We start from the raw sequence: 24521 nt of genomic DNA, 5'->3' as shown, positions 1-24521 counted from the left end.
AGCTTCCCTCGCCAATGCAAAGCCTTTGCAGATATGTTGCTGTTATTTTCTCTTGACACTAGAGGATTTCCTTTGACAGGTGAAAGGTTGGGAAATGTGCGTGAGTGAATAGTTCGGTAATATGCAGCGGAGGCTCTTCTCATGGTGTGCGTGTGGGGGGGCGTCTTTCAGCCCCCTTCCAATTTCCTGGTAACGCCATCTCAAAGGAATGGCCAGGCTACCCAAAAAATGCAATCAGTAAGGCATTATCAGGTATCCTGGCAGACAGGAGAGAAGCAACTCTCAAATTTCTGTGGAAGACTGCCTCCTCCTGTGACGTATGTATGATGCTTTTTGGAGTGGTTGTTGACTACAGGGTGGGCAAGTTTCAAAGTCTTTATAGGGGTTTGCACACCTTTGTTGTAGGTCTCTCTTGCCTCCTTGCAAGGAGAGGGAACTCTGCTGCAACAGATAAATAAGGATCTGCCTTGCTTTCAGTAAGTCCTGCCTCCATCCACTCATCTCTGACCAGTCATGGACCTTGGGGAGTTGGGCAGCAAAAGCCAACCCACCTATAACAACAGAAACAGCTCTTACTGTCTGTTTTCTTGATAAAAAAGAAAAAGCGACCAATTAATAAATAAAGCAAATGAATTCCGAAGTAGATCCCGTCCGAGTTTGGTGGTAAATATATTGCAGGAGAGGGACGCGGGTGGTGCTGTGGGTTAAACCACAGAGCCTAGAACTTGCCGATCAGAAGGTCGGCGGTTCGAATCCCCGTGATGGAGTGAACTCCTGTTGCTCAGTCCCTCCTCCTGCTAACCTAGCAGCTCGAAAGCACGTCAAAGTGCAAGTAGATAAATAGGTACCGCTCCAGCGGGAAGGTAAACGGCGTTTCCGTGTGCTGCTCTGGTTCGCCAGAAGTGGCTTAGTCATGCTGGCCACATGACCCAGAAGCTGTACGCCAGCTCCCTTGGCCAATAAAGCGAGATGAGCACCACAACCCCAGATTCGGCCATGACTGGATCTAATACCTATATTGCAGGAGGCGTGGGGACCCTTTGGTCCACCACATGCTGATGGACTACAACTCCCATGATCACCTGACCCTGCTTGCTGGGCGCTATAGTCCAATCAGCTGCCAGAAGGCTGAAGGTTCCCCCGTCCCTTCCTCGATTACAGCCTCTGTTTACCGTTACCCGAGCATCCCGCATTAACATCCCGCCACACCCGCTCAGCAACCCCTGTTATTCCACGCCGCTCCCACTAGAGGGTGCTGTCCCGCATCCCTTCCTTTCTGTTCCGTTCCTTTCCGCAGGAACCAGCTCGACAGAGCTTGCGTTTCCCACCGGCGCTTTCCTGGGAGCGGATCCACTTCCGGTTGCAGTCAGACTTGGGAGCTAGTTGCTTCTTCGGCAGGAGGCGTGTTGCAGGAGCCGGAGCGCGTCGTTGCCACGTGCTGAGACCCGCGAGCCTCAAAGCCGGAGCCCGAGCGCTGGGTAAGTGGAGGGTCGAAGCACCTTGAGTTAAGTGATCTTTGTGCACGCTGCCTTACCTGAAAGATCATCATTATCATTATTATGAGTCATCTGAGAGAACTGAAGTTGTAAGAGGCAGGACGATTTGGGCAGGGAGGGGCTACTCCTTTAAAAACGAGAAAGTACTGTTGTTGTTTAGTCGTTTAGTCGTGTCCGACTCTTCGTGACCCCATGGACCAGAGCACGCCAGGCACTTCTGTCTTCCACTGCCTCCCGCAGTTTGTTCAGCCTCATGTTTGTAGCCTCGAAGACACTATCCAACCATCTCGTCCTCTGTCGTCCCCTTCTCCTTGTGCCCTCCATCTTTCCCAACATCAGGGTCTTTTCCAGGGAGTCTTCTCTTCTCATGAGGTGGCCAAAGTATTGGAGCCTCAGCTTCACGTTCTGTCCTTCCAGTGAGCACTCAGGGCTGATTTCCTGAAGAATGGAGAGGTTTAATCTTCTTGCAGTCCATGGGACTCTCAAGAGTCTCCTCCAGCACCATAATTCAAAAGCATCAATTCTTCGGCGATCAGCCTTCTTTATGGTCCAGCTATATATATATATAGGACGCCCCCTAAGTGATGCTGATTGCCTCCCAATATCCTAAACGCTCTGGTCTTCAGCTGTTGTGTCGGGACCCACTAGGTGGCTTTCAACCTGATCCAAGGTGGGATACCTCTTCTAATGCATGCATTTCATGTGCAAAAGCAGCTCCCATGTGCAATCTTTTCAGTGCTGTGCCACAGAATCTATTATTAATTGAATTTGTTAGTCACTTTATTTGGGACGGGGTGAGCTCCTGTTGCTCGGTCCCTGCTGCTGCCCACCTAGCAGTTCGAAAGCCCGTCAAAGTGCAAGTAGATAGATAGGTACCGCTCCAGTGAGAAGGTAAACGGTGTTTCCATGCGATGCTCTGGTTCACCAGAAGCGGCTTAGTCATGCTGGCCATATGACCTGGAAGCTGTACGCCGGCTCCCATGGCCAATAAAGCGAGATGAGCTCCACAACCCCAGAGTCGTCGGTGACTGGACCTAATGGTCAGGGGTCCAATCTTTATCTTTACCTTTATCTGGCCTATGGCAGCCAAAAGAAACTTACAACCAACCAGGATCTAGCAGAACTATTGAGAAATGCTCTCTTCCCCCTGCCCCTGCCGCCAAGTGAACTAGGTGTACAGTTTGGCAGATTACAGGGAGTACAGCTTGGAGGCAGTAATGCTTCTGAATAGCAATTGCTTGAACTGCAGGAGGAGAGGGTGCTCCTGCTTGTGGGCTTTCCATTATGTATGTATGGTTGGTCACTGTGAGACTAGATCCCCTCCCCTATGTTTTTAGTGGTTCATGTTTTTATCTGTAAGCCACCTTGAGTCCCATCAGAGAAAAGGACAGGGTATAAACAAATAAATAATATGGGTGGGCATTCGGCTTGATCTAGCAGGACTCTTATGTTCATATTCCAGATGCCAAGTTTCATATACAGTGGAACATTGGTTCCCGAACGCCTCCACTGTTCTCAAATGCCAAAAAGCTGAAAGTAAATGCTTCTGTTTTAGAATGTTTTTCAGAACCCAAATGTGCGATGTGCTGTATGAGCATATCATTTGACATTCGTAGAGGGTTGGGTCTGCTTTGTCTCCTTTTGCTTCCAAAAATTGGTTTGAGGGGATCCAAGCAGGACTGTTAGGGTTATGGCCTTAGAATACTGGAATTTGTAGCCTATGAGGACAAATCTTAGCCTTTGCCCACAGGCTTTTCAGAGAAAAATGTAATTTAAAAATCCTTTTAAAAATTCTTAGACTTCTTAGGTATGTAGAGCCTAAGAAATATTTTAGCAATGTTTCACTCCCAGTTGACATACAGTGGTACCTCGGGTTAAGGAAGTAATACGTTTTGGGGGTCCATTCTCAACCCGAAATTTATGCAACTAGAGGCGTGTGCGACGGTAGACTGCTTCTGCGCATGCCGCTGAGACGTTATGGTACTTCCAGGTTTGCCGCGGCTGTAAACTGGAGATTCCGTAACCTGGAGGTTACGCAACATGAGGTGCCACTGTACATCACTGTCTTATTGCTCTGGCAGTCCTTTTTAAAGACAGATCTTACGTTGTTTTGAAATGTGTAATTGATGAGCAAAGGGGTATCAGGTTTTTTGGTTTTTTAGTGATTATATGACCATGTAGAGTGCCTTTTGGACCATGGGGGGGAAATGAATTAACTAAATACATAAGATTATGTTGTTATTATTGTGGAGTGCCTAAATTTGTACTACATGGGTTATAAAGTTTGACTTTTTGTTTCAGAAATGGTTGTGGTGAGAGGTCAGTGACTGTCATGTCAGGATGGCAAAAATTAGAACCAAAGAATCAAAAGCCCCAGCAGGCAACTCCACAAGTATATCAGAAAATTTAAAAAAACAACACAGGAAGGAGAAGAAGAAAACATTGTTTTGGAAAAAGAAAATCAAAGGGGCAAGGAAGAAAGCACAAAAGGATTCCAAAGCCATGGCAGATATGCCTCCGAAAAATCCTCAGGAAGTTTCGTGCAACTGGAAGGCCTTGCAGGAGGTATGACTGGACAATGGTTCTCTGTTTTCTATCTGTGAGCCTTTATCTTCTAGAGCAGGATGGTCCAATATGCAGCCACATGTGGCCCCAGAGGCTGTTTTTGGTGGTCTTTCAGCTCCCCATCCTCTACCTCAGCTGGAGCAGAGCAGACATGGTGGCAAATGTGTGTGCTGTTTCTCCTCCTCCTGCTGCTGCTGCTGCTGCTGCAGGTGCTCTGTGTGGTGAACACAGGCCACCACCTGGACCTGCTTGGAGCGTGGCTGCGTCCCCAGAGAAGTGGGGGGGTGGGGTGTGTGTTTGTGTATCTTGTCTCTGTATTTCAGTGTGTGGAATACTGTGTTTCAGTATGGAATACTTTGCTTTCTTTTTTTGCCATACAGAGAAGTTCAAGCTTTCGAATGCACCAGTTGGTGGGGGAAGGAAAAGAATTTTGGTGCAGAGAAGTGTGGGGTGTGTGTGTGTCTGTGAACAAGCATTTTTGGACATGAACGTCATAAAGTCCAAAACTTGAAACAACTTAGCAAAGTTGCCTGCGGATGCCAACAACCAACCTCAAGGCAGACATCAATCCGAATTGTGATGAATTCTATACCCCAGACATCCATTTGATGTTTGCATTGTTAACAAACGTGCATGCATATGTTTGTGCATTAGGTAAAGGTACCCCTGACCGTTAGGTCCAGTCGCGGACGACTCAGGGGTTGCGTGTTCATCTCGCTCTATAGTCCAAGGGAGCCAGTGTACAGCTTCCGGGTCATGTGGCCAGCATGACTAAGCCGCTTCTGGCGAACCAGAGCAGCGCATGGAAATGCCGTTTACCTTCCCGCCGGAGCGGTACCTATTTATCTACTTGCACGTTGACGTGTTTTCGAATTGCTAGGTTGGCAGGAGCAGGGACCGAGCAACGAGCTCACCCCGTTGCAGGGATTTGAACTGCCGACCTTCCAGTCGGCAAGCCCTAGGCTCTGTGGTTTAGACCACAGCACCATCCGTGTCCCCCTTGTGCATTAGATTTGTTTAATAAATAAATATGTTAAATCCGCTAATTACCTATTTAATTAAATATATTAAATAATATTGACTATATTGCAAACACATTAATTTACATTATGGAAATTTAATTCATTGTGCAGCCCCCAGATTTTGTGTTGAAGTATGCTTGCGGCCCATTTGGTCTGAGACGTTGCACCAACCTGTTCCAGAGGATATGACAAGAGCTGCGTGTCTTGGTTGTAAAAGTCCTATGTTAAACCCTCACTGGGTCTTCTGTAGTTATTGTTAGCCTTCCTGGTGGAGATTACAATGTGGTTGTTGAGGAGTGAGAGTGTTATGGGGACCAGATAGGAATCTGCTTGGGCTGGAGTCTCTGTTTGCCGACACCAAATTGGAATTGCACTGATTTGCGTTTCTTGGTTTGTTTTTCAGCTTCTGAAACCAAAGGCTGCCATTCTGGATTCCGCTCTTACTGCCCCCAGCACACATTTCAAGGGCAAAAACAAGGCCATAGAGGGAGGAGCTGCCCTCAAAATGCCAAAGGTAAACGGAAGTGAGAGGATGCTGGCATCCAAGCCTCCAGAAAAGGCCAAGAAGAATCAGGCTGAACATTTGGCTCATCCAGTTTCTGCAAGCTCTGAAAAGCCTGTACATGGAAAGAACTCGCACCAGGCCCAGGAGGATGGGAAAGGGCCCAAGGGAGGCCATAGAAGGGGCAATGTTGAGAGGAACTATGGGGACATTAAAGAGAAAAGAAGGAAAGCAGAAGAAGAAGTGGAACCAAAGCCAGCAGAGTAAGTCTTTTTCAGCCTTGTGCTTAATGATTTTTAGGCAGAGCTGGCAAAAGAGCTCAGGTTTCTCAGCACCAGCTGCAGATGTATAGGCCCCTAGTTCCTTCATGCAGCACACAGTTAAATTGTGGAACTCCCTTCCACAGGAGGCAGTGATGGCCACCAACTTAATGACATTAAGAGAGGATTAGCCTTCTCCTTCTCCATGAATTTGTCTATCAATGGCTGCTAGTCAGGATGGCTATGCTCTTGTCTCCACATTTGGAGGCAGTAATGCTTCCAAATACAGGTTGCTGGAAATCACAGAAGGGGAGAGATGCCCTTGTGCTCAGTTCCTGTTTGCAGGAGTCCCACAGGCTTCTGGTTAGCCACTGTGGGAACAGGATCCTGAGCTAGATGAGCCATTGGTCTTCTTATCTTCCTGTGTAGGAGCTTAGCAACAGGCAGAACCAAAATAATTTCACTTGTAGCCACTTGTGAAACTACCTGCTGTGTATTTCAGGTGGAGGTTGGGTGTGTGTTTAAATTTGCAGATCAGTTGGGTAGCAACTCTTTAAGACAGAGCAGTCCCACTGAGATCAACATCTGATTTGCAGCGTTGAAAATTTTATGGGCATGTTCATCAAACATGTTTACATAGAATCTGTGCTGCACGGACCGATTCTATTACCAGTCACACTTTTTACAGGCACTATGGACAACCCAATCAGATATGATCCATTCCCTGCCCTCGTTTTCCATACCACAAATAATTTTATACACTTCTATCATGTTGCTTCTTACTTGCCTCATCTCTAAACTTAAAAAGCCCCAAATGTTGTTACCTATCCCTATAAGGAAGTTGCCTTATTAAATCTGAGTTACTTGAAGAAGATGCATCACGTTTATAGCTTACACTTAGGGAGGTATACAAAGGATTATGCCATTCTTATTCTCACAACAACCTTATAAGGTGGGCAAGGCTAAGTGATAAAGAGTGGCCCAAATGAGCTCCTTGGCTACATGGAGACATGAAATCACCCATCTCCATTGCAGCTGTTTGACTCTTCTGCCTGGTTAATACTTTGTGCATTTTTTGGTCACCTGTCTTTTGCTTTCCCTTCTAGTATCTGGTTTGATGATGTTGATCCTGATGATATCGAGGCAGCCATGGGTCCAGAAGCAGCAAAAATTGCCCGGAAAAATCTGGGCATCCCAGAAGTCAGACCCCAGCAGTTAGCAGAAGAAACACTGGTTAAAGAAAAGGCTTTTGAAGGGTAAATGTTTCTCAGTAAAGCTAATACTTAATAGCACATGGCTTTGAACTGTTGCAGCAATATTAATTGAACATTAAAACTGCCTTTGAATTGATGGATAAATAGATTCATTAACTACATCTTCATTTTATTAAAAGAAAATTCAACTGAGGAGCAGTATGAGACATTAAGAGCTTATAGTTTAATGGGGGAAATTCTGATTCTCACTGTTAAAAGAAAAAAACCAACATCTTCAATATTTTCTGCTTTGTTCCTTCTTAACAGTTAATATGCTGGAACTAAAATAGCCTGGGAGTGAAAATGCACGCGCACAGAAACACCAGCATGCTCTTAACACACAGCACCACCATTTGAAAATTTGTCCTTGTCAATTTGTTGAAGAAGCACCTTACAAATTCTTTCAGTATCCCATTATTACAATCCTGGCCACTAGTAAAAGAGGATTTATTAAGAGGTTTAACTTTAAGTTAGTATTGATTCCCATGAAAAGATTGGCAAAGCAAATATGGCAAATAACACATAGGAAAATTGACTAGCAAAATAAGATTTCCATAAGGTTTGAAGCATAAAGACTGTCAGGGCTTGCAAATCTCTCTTCAGCTTTATCATGCATACGGCTTAAAATGGAAACAGAGGGAACACCCACCCCCATAAAACATTTTGATAAAACATAAACCGTGTATTGCCTTCTATACAAATGGTTGTCTGGTACAGGAATTTACTACTTTATTTGAATATTATTTTACATGTAATGTCTTCTGTGTAGCGTGGGATATTTAATGTGTGTACGATGTTGTTATATGTTATAACCTAATTTTTTGAAAATGCACCCACTAAATTAATTGACTCCCCCCAATTAAAGCTTTCGTTAATCAATTTTCCAGTCAGACAGATTTAACACTACAGCTGCTTAACTCTGCAGCCTGTTTTATGTTGGGAATAAGCTCTCTCCAGTTAGGGCCAAGTTCTGGGCAAAGAGCTCTTTAAATCCTTTCCCCAGAAACGTTGATGTCCTGTGGAGGCAGCTGGTGAGCAGCTGGTTAATATAATAATAAGGCTCTCTCCTTTTCGGCAGCCTAACCAAAGCTGTGGCCATGGACTGTGAAATGGTGGGCGTGGGACCCACAGGCAAAGACAGCATTGTGGCCCGTGTGTCCATTGTGAACCTCTTTGGCAAGTGTGTTTACGACAAGTATGTCAAGGCAATGGAAAAAGTGACAGACTACAGGACGGCCGTCAGTGGGATTCGGCCTGAAAACCTAAAGACAGGTTGGTGCTCTGTGGGTGTACTGATTTCATATTATGACTGTAAGGAGCTGTATTTTGTTGATTCAGGCCATATCTGTACTATACATTTAAAGAACCATTCTATGACAGTCATGGCTCCCCCCCCCCCCACCAAAAAAAAAAAATATATTGGGAAGTGCAGTTTGTGCAAGCCGCTGACAATTGTTAGGAGAGTCCTTGTTCCCCTCCCAGAATTGCAATTCCCAGAGTTCCCTGGGAAGAGGGATTGTTTAAACCACTTTGGGAATTGTAGTTCTGCGAGGGAATCAGAATAAGAGAATTGTAGAGTTGGAAGGGACCATGAAATGCCTGTTATTTTCAAAAAGGCCCAGATTGTCCCCCTCGCTAGCAGTTGTTGTTGCTGTTGATAATGGGTTCTGATCAGATTTCATTCTGGTGTAAACTCTGACCCATTGCTCCATATTTATTAATATTGAAGATGATGATGATGTAAACCAGGGGTCAGCAAACTTTTTCAGCAGGGAGCTGGTTCACTGTCCCTCAGACCTTGTGGGGGCACTGGACTATATTTTGGACTATATTTTTTTGGGGGGGGAAATGATTGAATTCCTATGCCCCACAAATAACCCAGAGATGCATTTTAAGTAAAAGGACACATCCTCATGTAAAAACACGCTGATTACCGGACCATCCACGGGCCAGATTTAGAAGGCGATTAGGCCGGATCCGGCCCCTGGGCCTTAGTCTACCCATGATGTAAACAATCTTTATACTTCACTCAGTCATAGTTATGGTTAGTTATGGGTTTTTCTTCTGATTGATTTGTACATCATGCTGACATTACAGCTATGTTCTCAAAAATCAATACACATATATTAAAGGAAAAAAGGCCCTTGTGTGGTGTGTTTCTGTGGACTCCTGTTGTGCTTTTGCTGAAAACATTTTTCTCTGTGTTTCTTTGGTTGTTCAGGCGAGGATTTTAAAATCGTTCAGGAGGAAGTGGCCAGCATCCTAAAAGGAAGGATCCTTGTTGGTCATGCTCTTCACAATGACTTAAAGGTACAGAGCCCTTAACTTTATTATTTTTCTGTATTGAATTTTTTATATATCTATTTCTATGCTGCCCTTCATCAGAAGGTCACAGGGCAGTTTACAATAAAAAAAGTTACAAAAATATATAGCATAGTAAAAAACAAAAATAATCCCTCCTCCACAATATTTTATATCCCACCTTTTTCTCCCAAAAGCTCAAGGTGGTGTTACGTGGTTTTCCTCATTTAATCCCTACAGCAACCCTGTGAAGTAGGTTAGGCTGAGAGAGGCAGCAACTAGCCCAAGATCACAGCCATAAGCTTCATGGCCGCCTGGGGATTTGAACCCTGGTATCCCAGGTCATAGTCTGACATGCTACCACTGCACCACAGTGGCTCATTGTCTTTCAACCCTTGCCTTTCATTGTTGGTATTCAGAGACTTGCAATCAGTCTGGTTTTTCATCTGCCTCTCCCACCCCGAACTCAACCAGAGAGGCCACGCTTCCTCTCCTCTTGAGGTCTCCCACTCTGAGATGTCCTATGCTGGGCTGTGATTGTTCTCTTGTCAGCTGAAATTTGAATTGCAATTTGCAAGCCCAGTTGCTTCTCACTCAGGTTACCTGTTCACGTTTCAACTGTACGTGCTACTCTGATGTCTCGATTACACCGTGAGCAATGTTCACAGTGGAAACCTTTTGACTGTTTTCAGATCTTGTTCCTTGACCACCCCAAGAAGAGAATCCGGGATACACAAAGATACAAGCCTTTCAAACAAGAGGTCCAGGTAGGAACTGAGAGACATCCCCCTCTCCCATCTCAAATCAACAGACTCTACATTGGGGTTGGGAATCTCCGCCCTATGGGCTGGTCTTGGCCCAATAGGGGGTTTCACCTGTAAATCCTGATGAGTGGGGGAGGAGGGAGGGCTCAATCATGCTGAGTGCTGCTTCCTGTCAAAAGCAGGCTTTCAGTGTGGGAGGTGAGATAAAGATCTGGCCCACTGGGCCAAAAAAGGTTCCCCTCTCCTTTAAATTGAAAAGTATGGAGGCTACTAGAACTTGGGGCCGTTGATCATTCCACTGCCATTTTCCTTCTGGACAAGTTTCATTGGTCTGGCAGCTCTACTTATGCAAATCTTTTGGTCCAAGTGTCGGCTGTTACGTCACTTTTATATTGGAATATATAATTGGTGGTATTATTATTATTGCAATTTTGAATGATTTGATTGGATTTGTCATTAATTGGAGGATTCTATTGAAAATGAATAAAAATTATTTACAAAAGAGAGAGAGAGAGAGAGAATCAGGACTTGGAAGATAAACCACTAATTGGATTTTTCTTAGGGGCAACATGTGGTTATAGCCACATTCAGGAAGGACTTGAAAGGTGCAAATTAGAATGCTTGGTACAAAAGATTATAGCATATTGGACTTATGGGAAAAATTGACTTATTACTGTACCTTTCCGTCTATAAGATGCCCCCATGGATAAGACGCCCCCTATTTTGGGGGACTCAAATTTCAGAAAAAGGGGGAAAGATGGCTCTGCGTTTTTGTGGAGGATTGCCCAAGGTTTTACAGCTGGGGGGAGGGATTGCCAAAAATTGCTCATATGCAGCATCCATGCTGACCATTGCCGGTAGCTGTCAGTCGCCCACTTGCCACAGCGACAGCCAATCGCAAACAGACCCTTCCTCAGCAAAAAATCTCTTACCCGACTGAGAAAAGCTGTCTGCTGGCAATTGTACGCGTCCCAGAACAGCAGCCGCCAATCGCGGCAGCGACTGCCAATCCACAGCAGTGTTTGCTGCAGAAACCAATCACCAACCCAATTAGAGAAGCAGCAGCCAATCCAAAGCAGCCCTTCTAGCAGCCAACAATTGTCGCTGACAAGCTCCTGCTCACAGCTGCAGCCAATCACCCATCCACCCCATTTGCTATCCATGTATAAGATGAGGCACGTTTTTAAACAAAATTTAGAGTAAAAAAACCTTGTCTTATACATGGAAAAGTATGGTAATTGACAAATGGACAGAATTAAAGATAGGCAAGAGGAAAAAAGCACAAATATACTTTGTGGGAGAAGGGTGGAGCTTTGTTTCATTTACAAATGCCAGAAGTGGATTCCTGCATTTCAGGGTAGCAAGTAAAAAGGCATTGTCCAGCTGTGTGCTTTTTAGGTTTTATTTAACAGACATAAGGGAGATTTGTGCATCATCCATTAATGCAAATGGTCAAGACCAAAGCAGATTGACTTTTGTGGCAATCTTGGATCCCTTGAGCTTTCTCAACAGTTAAACCTGTCAGGATTTGTTAGTGTCGGCCAAATTGTTGGTGGCCTCACAGCAACACAAAGAAATCAAGCACAGTACCTCCTCTTCAAACCATGATTTCTCCTTTCATATAGAGTGGGAGGCCATCTTTGAAGCTGCTCTGTGAGAAACTACTGAATGTGAAGGTGCAAGCTTTGGAACACAGTTCAGTAGGTATTCTTTCATTAGGTTCTGGTTGCAAGTGACATATTATTCTGGGCTCAGAAAGGAAATAATAGGGAAATGTATTCTATTTTACTGGGGAGCTGGCTGTTGTTTAACCCTGGGCTATCTCCTAATTGGTTATATTTCCTTTTCTAAAAAATTACAACTTTTAATAAATTCTTACTGGTACACTGGCCATCACTTCTTAACACTGCTAACTCCCCCCGCCCTATATCTAACCCACTTTACATAAGCTTTACCGAAATGAACATCTTATGTTTCTAGCTTATTTTTTTGCTAAAATGCGAAAACTGATCATGTTACTTTTTTTCTTCCTTAGTAATGTCAGAGACATTACGGTACAGTTCCAGGCATGTATACTCAGCAGTAAACGCCCATGTCCACTCAGATGTAAGGCTGATTGGGTTCAATATATCTTACACCCAGGAAATTGCATATAGGATTGCAGCTTAAGTGTCCCAACAGTTTTCTATGCCATTTCCATAAATGATGTGCTTGAATCTTAAAATAAAGATGAGTTCACACATGTCCTTGTCACGTATCGACTGATAATTTGCATATATAACACAGCCATCAAAAAACAAATGTCTCAGAGAGATCTTTTATATGATCTCAAAGACTATGCTTTTTAATGGGGAGGACCATAGCTCAGTGGTAGAGCATCTCATTTGAATGTAGAAGGGCCCAGGTATAAGCCCATGCAGGACTAAGAAAATGTTCTTTGTCTGAAACCCTGGAGAGCCACTGCCTGTTAGCTGAGACAATACTGAGCTAGATGGGCCAATGGTCTGACTCAGTATAAGGCGGCTTCTTATGTTCCTATTAAGTTTTTATATTTCTGTCCCACCTTTCTTTTTCAAATGAAAACCAAAATAGTTAATGCAAGCCTTATGAAATGCTTTTTGTCCTCCTCATGTGATGTGGCTGTTTGCTGGTAGAATGTGCAATGTACCAGCCTTCCAAATCAGGGGAAGGGTTATAATTTTGTCATTTAAGATGCCCATTGTTGTTTGTAGAAATGTGAGAGTAATTGGGGAACAACCAGGAGTTACATCATTCCTGCAGTCAGGTCACTTGGCAAGATTTCATCCTGTTGATTCCATCACTTGACACAAAGTCAACTAATTCATTGTATCCTAAACTTGTTGCTCATTTCTCTCTCTCTCTCTCAGATTCAGGATGCCCAAGCAGCCATGAGGCTGTACATGATGGCGAGGAAGCAGTGGGAAGCCTCGCTTAAAGAAAAATCAAAGACCAAGAAATAATAAATCTGAGTATCTCTGGATATGTCCTGCTTGCTGTACTGCCCAGCACTGACTGAGTAAAAATATCAGTTGTCCTACTGGCCTTTCCCCTTTTGTTTGCCCTTGGTCAGCTACCATACAAAAAATACTCCCAAGTTATTCAGTTATGAAACTCTTCTATTTGCTTCTGCAACTGACAGCTTCCTGGAGCCTCTCTCTCATAAGCTTGGGACACAGTGAAATACAATTATTTCCTTAACTGTAGAAGAAGAAGAAGCGTTTAGACTTGATATCCCACCTTTCACTCCCTTTAAGGAGTCTCAAAGCGGCTAACAATCTTCTTTCATCTCCTCCCCCACAACAAACACTCTGTGAGGTGAGTGGGGCTGAGAGACTTCAGAGAAGTGTGACTGGCCCAAGGTCACCCAGCAGCTGCATGTGGAGGAGCGGGGAATTGAACCCGGTTCGCCAGATGACAAGTCCACCTCTCTTAACCATTACACCACAGTGGCTCTGGTTGCCTTCAAATTTGCTATTTGATATACCATTCAAGGATAGCACAAGCCCAATAACCAAACTAGTGCTTCACCTGCCACTCCAAGGAAGTCTATGATTTCTCTCCATAAATGCTCTGAAAAGAAAGAAACAGCTGCCTCTACCCATAACCCCACTTTTGAAGATAGTGTGTTTGTTTGCACATTGAGCTGACTGTACTATCATATTGAAAATATATGAACATTTTGCCAACTCTGCATACCATTGAGCTCCTGTTGAGATAAATCAGGTTCCTGCTTTCAAATAGGCTGTTGAAATTAGACAACCTGTTCCCCCCTAAAGTGAAACATGAGCCAGCCAAAATGTTGATATGGCTTATGTACCAGCAGATGGGAACCAGCAGGGCCCAGGGCATTGTTGCTGGACAATGAATGAATCGTTTGAAAGGTGAACAGCTGTAGCAAGAACACCTCTGGCATCAGTTTGGTGAACATACAAAGCTGTCAGAAGTTAAGAGAGGAGCTCGGACCCATTGGCCTGAGTGCCAGAGGAAATCCACATAAACTTCAAAATCTATGCAAACTTGTATATTTGTAAGCTGGAAGCATAATAAGCCATGAAAATAGAGGCACTTCATGATTCTGGTGACAACTGCTTGTAAACACTGATAATCAGTTGGCTTACAATTCCTTTCAGGTCACCGGCTGCTTTCTCTCACTAGCATCCAGAGAACTAGTTCTGCAGGCAGAAAGGGGAGCTTTAGGCATGATTTCTCGCTCTTCAAATAGCACTGTGTATGGCAAGCTGCTTTTGAAAGGGGGAAGTTTCAAGAGCAAGTAAAAATAAAGTATATAGAGCAGCAAAAATCCCCAAAATTCATTGAATTAGTTAAATATCTGCATCTGAAGCTGAATACCTCGGCAACACCACAGACAAGGGACAAAGTAGATGATGCCTTGATTGGATTTCCTAATTTTTAAAATAGCATTGACTACCAAACTGAAGGACCACATATTCTCATCTGGTATTCATATTTATTGACTGTTTTGTAAAACAAAAGTGTATAGAAGGTTTAAGTTTTCCCTGAAATATGGCATTCCTTGAATGCTGTTGCTGACTTACAAATAGTGCAAAGAAGCAATCTTCTAGAGTGAGACTTGTCTCATTTCAGGCAAGGAGCCCTGCAGGTAGGGGTAAAAGATACATGCTTTAAAGAATACTTCTGAAGATTCAGAGCTTTCAAAATAAAGAGCTGATGTTTGTGTTTTGTTATCATTTACCTTTTTTCTGCAGTTTAGAGAGTGCCTTTTCTGCTACAGCAACTATTTCCTGGTTGGGGAAATAAGCAAGTGTCAGATGCCAGTTTTTGTTTTGTTTTTAAAACTTCTTTTCATTAAGGTAGCTCCTTTTTTATGCCAGTCCTCCTATGACTCTTTCAGATATATGCTATGTCCCTTTAAAGCTTGACAATTAAAACTAATGAATGCAAGATTGAAGTACTGAGTCAAAGGCCACATTCGTACCCTGCATTTAAAGCACAACGGTGCCACTTTAAATAGTAATGGCTTCCCCCAAAGAATCCTGGCAAATGCAGTTAGTTAAGGGTGCTGCAAGGTGTTAGGAGTCCCCTTTTCCCCTCTCAGAGTGGTTCAACAGTCAGTCCCTCTGAAAGGGCAATAGGAATATCCTAACAACTCTCAGCACCCTTAACCAGCTACAGTCGCCAGGATTCTTTGGGAGAAGCCATGGCTGTTTAAAGTGGCATTGTAATGCTTTAAATACAGGGTGTTTTTAAATACATATTGTTTTTTAAACAAGATGCCAGGGGCGTCCTACCCATAGAGGCTAGTGGTGCAGGGTGCCAAGTTCTGGAGGGCACCAGGGAAGAGGTGGAGGCTGGACACGGCGCCTCCTGGTATCAGCTCACTGCCCTCACCCGACTCCGCCATGCTGTGCCAAAGCTGTGCCCGGAACCTCCATCTGCTGTGGCCACCGTGGCACAAAGCGTCCAGCTGAGCTGGGAGGTGCCGCGTTCAGCCTCCGCCTCTTCCCCATTGGGGGAGCTGTCCTCCAGCCACTGCCTGACTCCTCCAGCCCCGCCGGCAGCGCCGTCCTCCCTAAAAAACGGGGAGGGGGGCGCCGGAGGGAGCTTTGCACCACGGTGCCAGATAGGCTTAAGACAGCCCTGCAAAATGCCCTTGGTGGTACCCTGTTTGTTTGTTCCTGACACACTCTAATTCCTTCACTTGTTTTCTCCTGGACCCAATCCATGCAGCCATTAAGTGATGTAGCATAAGGCAAGATGCTGCTGTGTCTCCTTTCTTTTCTCTTGCTACTTGACATGCTTAGAGAGGGCAAGTGAAGAACTCCCTGGGCTTACTACTGTTTTGTTACATTTCTACACAGCTCTTTGACCATTTAGGGATGGAGCCATGGTTCAGTGGTGTTTATTGATTTAATGTTTTTATCTCCCAACTTTCTCCGAAGTTGGGATTTAAGGTAGCTTCCAACCTTTAAATCACCATTATAAAATGCAAAGTTAATAAAAACAAACTACTTAAAAACCATAGGTAAAATACATCAAAACATGTGTAGAAGCAGCAATTAAATTAGGTTTGCCCAGACAGCAGCCCAGCAATCAGCATCGTCTGCACCTGTGTTTCCAAAGGTCTGTTTGAATAGAAATTCTTTAACTTGCTAGTGGAGGGATAAAAAAAGGGAGCCCTCTTGGGAGGGTATTCCACAATGTGTGAATATCATGTCACCACTAGCCATGCTCCTGATGTTGATGAGACCAAGAGAAGGTGCTCACCTGAGGATCTTGGCACCTAGGCAGGTTCATAAGGGGAGTTAATATCTGTCAGGTACTTGGCCAAAGCCATATAAGTAGACCACCTTGCTTTGAATGCAGAGGGCCCCAGGTTCAATCCCGGCATTTCCAGGTGGGACTGAGAGAGACCTTCCTGCCTGAAACCTGAAAAGCCACTGCCAAATCAGTGTGGACAATACAGAGTTTAGATGAATACCAATGGTATTAACTGTAGCTTCCTGTGTTTCCTAAGTCCCCCAGGGCAGTTTTCAAAAATAAGCAAAATACACCATTCAGTAGGCTTTGCAGCTAAAAAGGTAGGCCCTCCTGAAGGGATGTGAGCCTTAGGTGCACAACAAGACCAAGCCCTGGAGCCAGTCCTATAAGATGCTGACTTTAAACAGCTGAGGAACAGAAGCCAACTTCCAATCTTTTTAGTTTATTATTTTTAGCCCAGTGGCTTTATTGTAGGCCAGATGCTATCATTTGTATTATCCCTTCTAGGTAGCTATAGAAAAGACGGCTTCTTACTGAAGTGTCAAGGTTGTCCACTAATCCCTAGCATCCTTGCTTACCAGACTAGATGTAAACCGGTTCTTCATTTCAGTCAGCATCTCAGTAATGTGCTGGGAAACCATCTCCAAAACTATTTCCTCTGCATTTCAAAGAAAGGGAAGAATCAACCCTTGTTATGGAGTAAGCATTACTAATTCATTTCCCTGCCTTCTGTCTGACCTTCCTCAACAATGGTGGCATCCTATGATATCAGATGTGTAGTGGGTAAAGGGCCATAGCTAAGTGATAGAGAATCTGCTTTGCATGTAGAACATCCCAAGTTCAGTCCTTACTGGCATCTCCCGGTAGGACTGGGAGAAACCGCTGTCTGAAGTTGTAGAGTGCTTCTGACAGTCAGTGTGGACAATACAGAACTATATAGACCCCAGTAGCCTGACTGGAAGCTGCAACAATTGCGCTAGTGGAAGCTTGTTATGCAGCAAATTGTGTAAGCAGGTTGCTGTAGCCTTGTGCAATCTATTGCCCAACAATGTTCCACTGGCACAAAACATTTTGCCTGTGGAACACATATACCACTAACTGGGTTGTATCCAATGCTAGTCCTGCTCAGAGTAGGCCCATGGAAAGTAATAAACATGAATGACTTGGGTCCATTGATTTCAGAGGGTCTACTCACTAAGTAAAACTTAGTTGAATACAACCCAGAGACTTTTAACTGGTTGCTACATTTGATACAACCCTTAGTGTTTTAGATTTCTAGTGCACTCCATCTCTCAAGGCTTGGAGTAAAAATTCCTTCTGATTGGGTTTGCTTGTGAGGGAGGTTGGTAATTCATTAACCATTTTCACTTGCTCAAGGCTACCTTGAAAGTCCTTGTTTAAACATGGATTGGAACCCAAGGCCCAGATCCTTCTCCCCATCCCCTATTGGTTTGCAGAGCACACAGGCTGGGATTCCAAAGAAGACAGACTTGCCATATTTAAACATCTCATCAATCAAGATGCAAATGTTTTCCACAACTTCAGGATCCTCACGGTGGAGCTCATAGCAGTCTTTGAGCAGGACAATCCCGTTGCCCTTCTCATCAGTTACTATGAACCGGAAACCACACAACTCTGGAAAAAGGGAGACAGTTTGTTAATCAGAAGGTTCCTGACCACCAGTCTTCCGCTGCAAACAATCTGTTGCCCACCCAGTGGTGTAGCGTGGGTTGTCAGCACCCGGGGCAAGGCAAGTAATTTGCGCCCCCTAACCCGTGGATTTGCGCCCCCTAACCCTAACCCCCAGATGTTGCGCCCGGTGCGGCCGGCCCCCCCTGCACCCCCCACGCTACGCCACTGTGCCCACCTGCAATGCGGTGAAAGCTGAACCACTCTGACTTGTGAGTGCTCAGGCACAACCTTGCCATGCTCTGCGTCTATTAGCACCGGCTTGTGTTCCTCTGGGTGCCTTAAGAAATAGTTACTGGTAGCATCTCATGGCTTGGCAATGATTGTGTGGGACCACATTATTTTCATTAATTGGTTGTTTTAAAATTACACCCCTCCATAGCAATAAATAAATATCTAGGTATATATTAAAAATACAGCATAAACACAGCCAGCAATCTGATGTGTAAAATATAATTTAACCTAGACCAACCCAAAAAGTTTGGATGCCTGCGAAAGTTTGGGATTGTTTATCTTCATGTAATCAATAAAACTAACCAGTCATCTGTAAATGAGCCTTTGCACCTCTGTCTTTTACATAGTTGTATGTTCTTTGTCAACATCTCAGGACAGAATGCCAAACCCCTTTAAGCCATCTCCAAATCTTTCCAAAACATCTACTGGCAACAACAACTAGTCTGTCAGCCCTATCCACATCTCACTCAGAAAGTCCTGTATGGTTCAACTGCATTATTCTGAATCATTGCACTGGTGCAGCGACTTGCACAACAGCTCGTAGGATTCCACAGTTAATGTGCCAAGTAGTGCTGGCCACAAATGTTGCCCAACCCATTATATAGGCTATTACCAGATGTCCTCAAGAGGCTTGCCAATGCCAGACAGGCGTTCTTTGCCAGCACTGGCCTTTCAGGATGTTTCCGGAGAGCCTCCAGAATAAGCAAGGAATAGGGTTCGTAATTAACTTCATCTATGCAACCTGGCGAGGAAAGGGGGGAGGAATCCGGTTAAGCAAATGCCATTTTGATGACTCCCCACCCCTAACTTTGCTCCAAAGATGGGTGAAGAACTGTTAGGGTGTGTTGTTCCTGGTCTACATGAAATAATCAGAGAATGGGAATGTGCAATATGGCTTTTCTCTTTAAATTTTAAAGCTTCTAGCAGCAGGAGACAATTCTTTCTCGACTGATCATCTGCTGACGAATATTTAAGCAATCATTGTGGAATTACTCCACATTGGAGACTCTTCTGGAGTGTGCTTTAGAATGCACAGCTCGGTTTTGCATGGGTGTGTGTGTGTCTAGGGAGGCCTTTTTTGGGTCTAGCTAGTTAACATTGCCTTGGAGATGGGCACTGGGGGAAGATCAATCATGCAGAGCAAGTTGCCCACCATTGCCAATCTTGGTTGAGAAGCGTGCTTGTAAGCTGTACTTTGAAATAATACCCACCGTCCCCAGATGGGGGAAGTTAAGCTCCTGTCCCACTACTATGGATGAAGCAGATCTTGAAAGCTCACCGTGGAGAGAAAGAGCCCAGAAAGCGCAGCATGCCGCCTCAGCCACTTCCACATCCTCAAGGTGCATGTGAAGGATTATAGAGACAACCTCAATAGCATACTTCAGGGGGCTTTCAGCCACATTGGTTGCTGCATCAACAGAAGAAGGCAATACCGTATGAGGTAGCAAATAGATGACTGGCTTTTACAGCCTGCTCCTTCCCTAAAGCTCTTGGGTGGGCAACGGTAAAATGAAGCAAATACGTAAGCTTGGGGCTGCTAAAGATCTGTGTGCACTGAGGGAAGGCAGAACCAAGGGAACCCAGGCCAAGGGAGCACACATGCCATCAGCTCTCAGCTGGCGTGAATGGATACCATCAGTCTTCGTTATCTATAATGTTTAGTGTTTAAACTCACCACTTACTACTGAGCCAGGTTCAATGTTCTTATATTAATTTACAAAGACCTGAACAAATTAGGTCTACGGTACCTCAGGGGTCACCTGAACCCTTCCATCTCAGCTTGATCAATGAAATGATCTGCAGGGGCATCAATGATTGCCAAATGAGCCTCAACAACTAGGGGGACAACAAGAAACCAAGCCTATAGCGTCATTGGGCTAATCCTGTAGAATAGACTCTGACAATAAAGATTCAGCAGGCGCCTTCTGTTTTAATTCTTAAATACCCGCTGAAAATGTTTGTAGTACACCAGGCTGAGGCAGGCAATTAAGAATATATCCTTCTACAATGGTTAACTGATGTCTGTTTTTAACTTTTTATGGTTCTTATTGTATAGTTTTATAATTTTATTGCTGTAATGCGCTTTGTTTTTTTATGACATGATGGCATACAAATATTTGTATAAATAATAAATATATAAACCCAATAAATAAATAATAAGCAAAATATGTTTAAACACTTGCACCCTATCTTTCCATATTGACTTGAAAACCCAATGCAATTTAGGCAATGGATTAGAATGAGCAAATGAAAAACAGAGCAGGTTTTTTTTTTATTACAAGGGGGGGGGGGGAGCCTTGAAAATGAAAGAGTCAGGTGTAACAAAGGCCCAAGAAAAGCCCTTTAAGCAGGTCTGCTCCCTTGCTTCTGCTTTTACTCAGGGCACAAATGTTATGACCACCAACATTTTCTGCCAGAGAGATCTGAGAAAGTCAACAAATTTAGGAAGCATTTTCCTCAACTGCAGAAGCCAACACGTGTTGCACATACACATACCTACCATGTACTACCAGACTCCAAATAACCCCACAGCAAGCAAGGCAGATCTCTTTGTTCTGGGCAAAGTTACCCAGAATGGTCAGGATGTCTGTGAAGACACCAACTTTCCTCAGGGTCTGAGCCGCAACTTCTGAGAAGCAAAGGGGAAAGCATTTTAATGGACAGTGGCTGTAACTGCACGAAGGCACTTGGATAACTGAACTAGTTCTTTTTTGAACTCAGCGAATTGATGACAGCATGAAATGTGAGAGTTTTAAAAACATAACAGAAAGGGATCCCAATGTTGTTTGACCATAACATAAGGCTTTCCGCCTTTCCCTGTTCTATCTACCGGTACTTCAGCAGTTCCCAAACCTTTCTTTATCCCCAAAGAACACTTGAAAATTGTGCAGGGGCTTAGTGGATTACTTAATGAATTTCTGTCTATAGTGGCCACTATAATGCTGCTGTACATGCTAGATGCTGTATGGAGTTTATTACTTCCTTTAATTTATTATCTATTGCCTTTAATTGTGTACCACAAAATTCAAATTGCAATACAATAAAACACAGTGCTAAGAAATAAAAACGGCAATTAAAATGCAATTAAAAATCAACATGAGTAGTGAATGTGATGGATGTGCCCTCTTCTGCCTTCAACCACAAATCCACAAGCATATGGAGGACTATCTGAATGAACATTGGCCACAGCTTCGGAGTGCCTGACCTAGTTATATTTTTTAATTGCTAACACCCAATAACTTTATACACACACCTTTTTTCTGAGACTGGAATTTGAATAGAGGAAGGTTCAAGGCTAAGTAATATCTCTATCCATTGACTCAGTTCCATGGAAGCGAAAATGCCAGTTAATTTATATTTATTTCTTTTAATTTAAATTTCTATACCGCCGTTCATCTGAGGATCATAGGGCAGTTTACAATATAAAACACAAAAATACATAATATATTAACAAACAAAACCAATAACCTTCCCCGGTTTAGATGGCCACATTTTAAAAGGCCGGGGGGGGGGGGCAGGAATGTTTTTGCCTGGCATCTAAAGTTATATAACAAAGGCACCAGATGAGCCTCCCAGTGGAGAGCATTCCACAAATGATGAGCTATCACAGAAAAAGCCTGTTTTCATGTTGCCTCCCTCCATACCTCTTATAGGGGCACACAAAGGGGCACATGAAGAAGCACCATAGATGATAATCAAAAGGTTCTGGGGAGAGGTGGTCCTTGAGATAATTGCAATTCTAAGTCATTTGAGGCTTTATAGGTGAAGCCAATGCTTTAAATTGGATCTGGAAACTGAATAGCAGACAGTGCAGGTAGGTCAGGATTGGCTCAAACTGTCTTGCCCTGGTGAGCAAGCTGGCTGCTGAATTCTGCACCAGCTAAACTTTCTGAACTGTCTTCAGAGGCAGCCCTACATACAACACATTGCAGTAATCTAACCTAAAGGTTACCAGACATAGGCGACAGAAGTTAAGCTATCCCTGTCTAGACTGGGGCACAGCTGGGTCACCTGCCAAAGCTAATGGAGGGAATTCTGCACCATTGAGACCACCTGAGGCTCAACCAACAGATTCAGAAGTACTCCCAAGCTGTGTACCAGTTCATTCAGAGCCAATGTAACCTGATCAAGAGCAGGCAACCTCTCATCCATCTGATTTGGCGAACCACCAACTAACTATGCCTCAGTCTTATCTGGATTGAGATTCAGCTTGTTGGCTCTCAGCCAGTCCATTACCCAGGCAAGTTAAGAGTTATTTGGTTTTCTTTCCTCAGCATGAAGAGAAATGGGGGCTTTGGCAGAGTCCTCCATAGAAGCATCATAGCTACTGACTCACATTGGTCTGTATCTTGCCTCACAAGGCATTTCTATTTGGCCCCTGGGGTTCTCCCCAGGCCACACCCCTCACCAGCCCTGCTTTGCACCCTCCCTGAGTGTTTTTGTCTGGCTGGAATGTGCCCTTGGAACTCTGATAATGCTTCTAGCATGCTTGGATGAAAGCTGGAGAAACGTGTGTGTGTGTAGAAATGCTGCCCCTGTTCACAGCATCTGCCACCAGTATATGGCCCCCAGAAGGGAAAGCAGCCCTCAGGCTAAAAAAAGGTTCTTCACTCTAGACATATCGTGTGTGCAGCTGAGATTTCCAACTAAGGGCCTGTCCATACCTCCATTTGTCATGTGCCTAGAAAGCACAGGTCAGAGCAGTGTTCCGCTTGTCCCATGCTTTCTAGGCATGGGTCTAAGTGGTTTTCCATTTGCCCCACCACTTTCACCAGGAAAACCTACTCTTTGCTGCTGAATCAGAGCAAACATCAATCCACAGAAAAGCCAATTGACTGATGTTTGCTCCGATTCAGCAGTAAAGAGTGTGTTTTACCAGTAGAAAGTGGTGGGGAAAGCAGAAGCATGTGCAAACCCTAAGCATCTGTTGCTGTTTACACAGGGGTGTGGAGTACTTTAAAATGCCCTTTGCCTCTTTCTTGGCTCAAGTGAGAGTCTGGTTAGAGAACCCTCAAGCCACTAGCTGTTCATCCCTAAAACAAAAAAAGCTGCCTTCTCACTTACCATCAAGGCAGACTTTGAGGGAGCAGCTCAGGTCCCCTGAGAAAGAGGGTCCCCAAACATAGCAGGGCTGGCTGTGTCTACATTTTGTAATGAGTGAAATAACACATTACTATCCTGGGGTTTGTCAGCAAACACTGATCATGTACACACCATATATTTAAAGCACAGGACTTCCCAAAAAGGATCCTGGGAAGTATAACTCTTTACAAAATCACAGAATTGTAGAGTTGGAAGGGACCACAAGGATCATTTAGTTCAAACCCCTGCGTTGCAGGAATATTTTGCCCAACGTGGGTGCTAGAAATTATAGCTCCGCGAGGGGCAAACTAAAATTCCCAGGATTCTTTGGGGGGGAAGCCATGACTGTTAAAGTCCTGTAAATGTGCTTTAAATACATAGTGTGAGTGCAACCATTATTCCATTACTTACCAGGCTACAGGACCAAGCTCACTACTGCTTTCTGGAGTAAAGGCAGAGTTACAGTGCTAAACAGGATACCGCTTTGAACTAGGGCAGCATCTGGTCTATTGTACCCACCATTAGTCGACATCATCATGAACAATGTGCAAATCATCCAGATCAACTCTTTGTTGTTGAAATGAATTCTCATGGAGGCTAACAGGCAATCGAGTATGTTTTCGGAGGCTAGGAATTCAATATTCAGGTTCTGCCTCATGGCTGCCAAAAGCAGAACATAAACAAGGAGGCATCAGATGCTTTAGATGCTCATTCCAACATCTCATCACAAAGGTGCCAATAAAAAAGTGATGGTGACTGGTGCCTATTAGGACAGAGTGTAAGGCAGGGAGGCCAACAATAGGGGGAGCCACGGCCAATGATAAGCAGAGTCAACTCATTCCATCTGCCTCCATGCTGAATTTGGTAATTTCTTACAAACCACTTAGAGGTTTTACTATAATCAAGCAGTCTATATGTTTTCTTAAATAAATAAAAGGGCAACACTCAGACTTTGAAGGAAGTTGCTGACAGACAGGGCCACCCCCTGGGACATATCAGAAGAAAGAAGAAAGGCAGGTGGGGGCTAGCTGAAGGCAGATTGTAGTTGGTGATGCAGTGCTCCATTTGTCACAGTGGGCCAGCCTCCACTGC

At 44.2% G+C, this 24521-nt stretch overlaps 2 protein-coding genes across 7 annotated transcripts in view; one reads left to right on the top strand and one right to left on the bottom strand.

Annotated features, from left to right (window-relative positions):
• Nucleotides 1-1329: 1329 nt before the first annotated feature.
• REXO4 (REX4 homolog, 3'-5' exonuclease) lies at nt 1330-14887 on the top strand. Its single transcript, XM_083596474.1, has 9 exons — nt 1330-1478; nt 3798-4061; nt 5487-5848; nt 6952-7101; nt 8177-8370; nt 9320-9408; nt 10092-10166; nt 11789-11863; nt 13052-14887. Exons 2-9 carry the CDS (start codon nt 3837-3839, stop codon nt 13142-13144), a joined length of 1263 nt encoding a protein of 420 aa, XP_083452600.1. The 5' UTR covers nt 1330-1478; nt 3798-3836; the 3' UTR covers nt 13145-14887.
• The window catches only part of STKLD1 (serine/threonine kinase like domain containing 1), a 27269-nt gene continuing 17380 nt past the window's right edge, over nt 14633-24521 (bottom strand). For 5 of the 6 annotated variants that reach the window (XM_083596405.1, XM_083596400.1, XM_083596402.1 and 2 more), the window contains 8 exons: nt 23949-24089; nt 20848-20976; nt 19627-19755; nt 18961-19089; nt 17919-18059; nt 17003-17082; nt 14899-14947; nt 14633-14799 (listed from right to left, as the gene is read on the bottom strand). In XM_083596405.1, the coding sequence (XP_083452531.1) occupies nt 14786-14799; nt 14899-14947; nt 17003-17082; nt 17919-18059; nt 18961-19089; nt 19627-19755; nt 20848-20976; nt 23949-24089 (812 nt within the window). In that variant the 3' untranslated portion in view covers nt 14633-14785. The remainder of the gene's footprint in view (nt 14800-14898; nt 14948-17002; nt 17083-17918; nt 18060-18960; nt 19090-19626; nt 19756-20847; nt 20977-23948; nt 24090-24521) is intronic. The other variant, XM_083596403.1, reaches the window with a different exon arrangement.

This window comes from Podarcis filfolensis (assembly GCF_964270895.1).
Source record: "Podarcis filfolensis genome assembly, chromosome: Z".
Taxonomy (NCBI): Eukaryota; Metazoa; Chordata; class Lepidosauria; order Squamata; family Lacertidae; genus Podarcis; species Podarcis filfolensis.
This window is presented reverse-complemented; position numbering and strand designations above follow the sequence as displayed.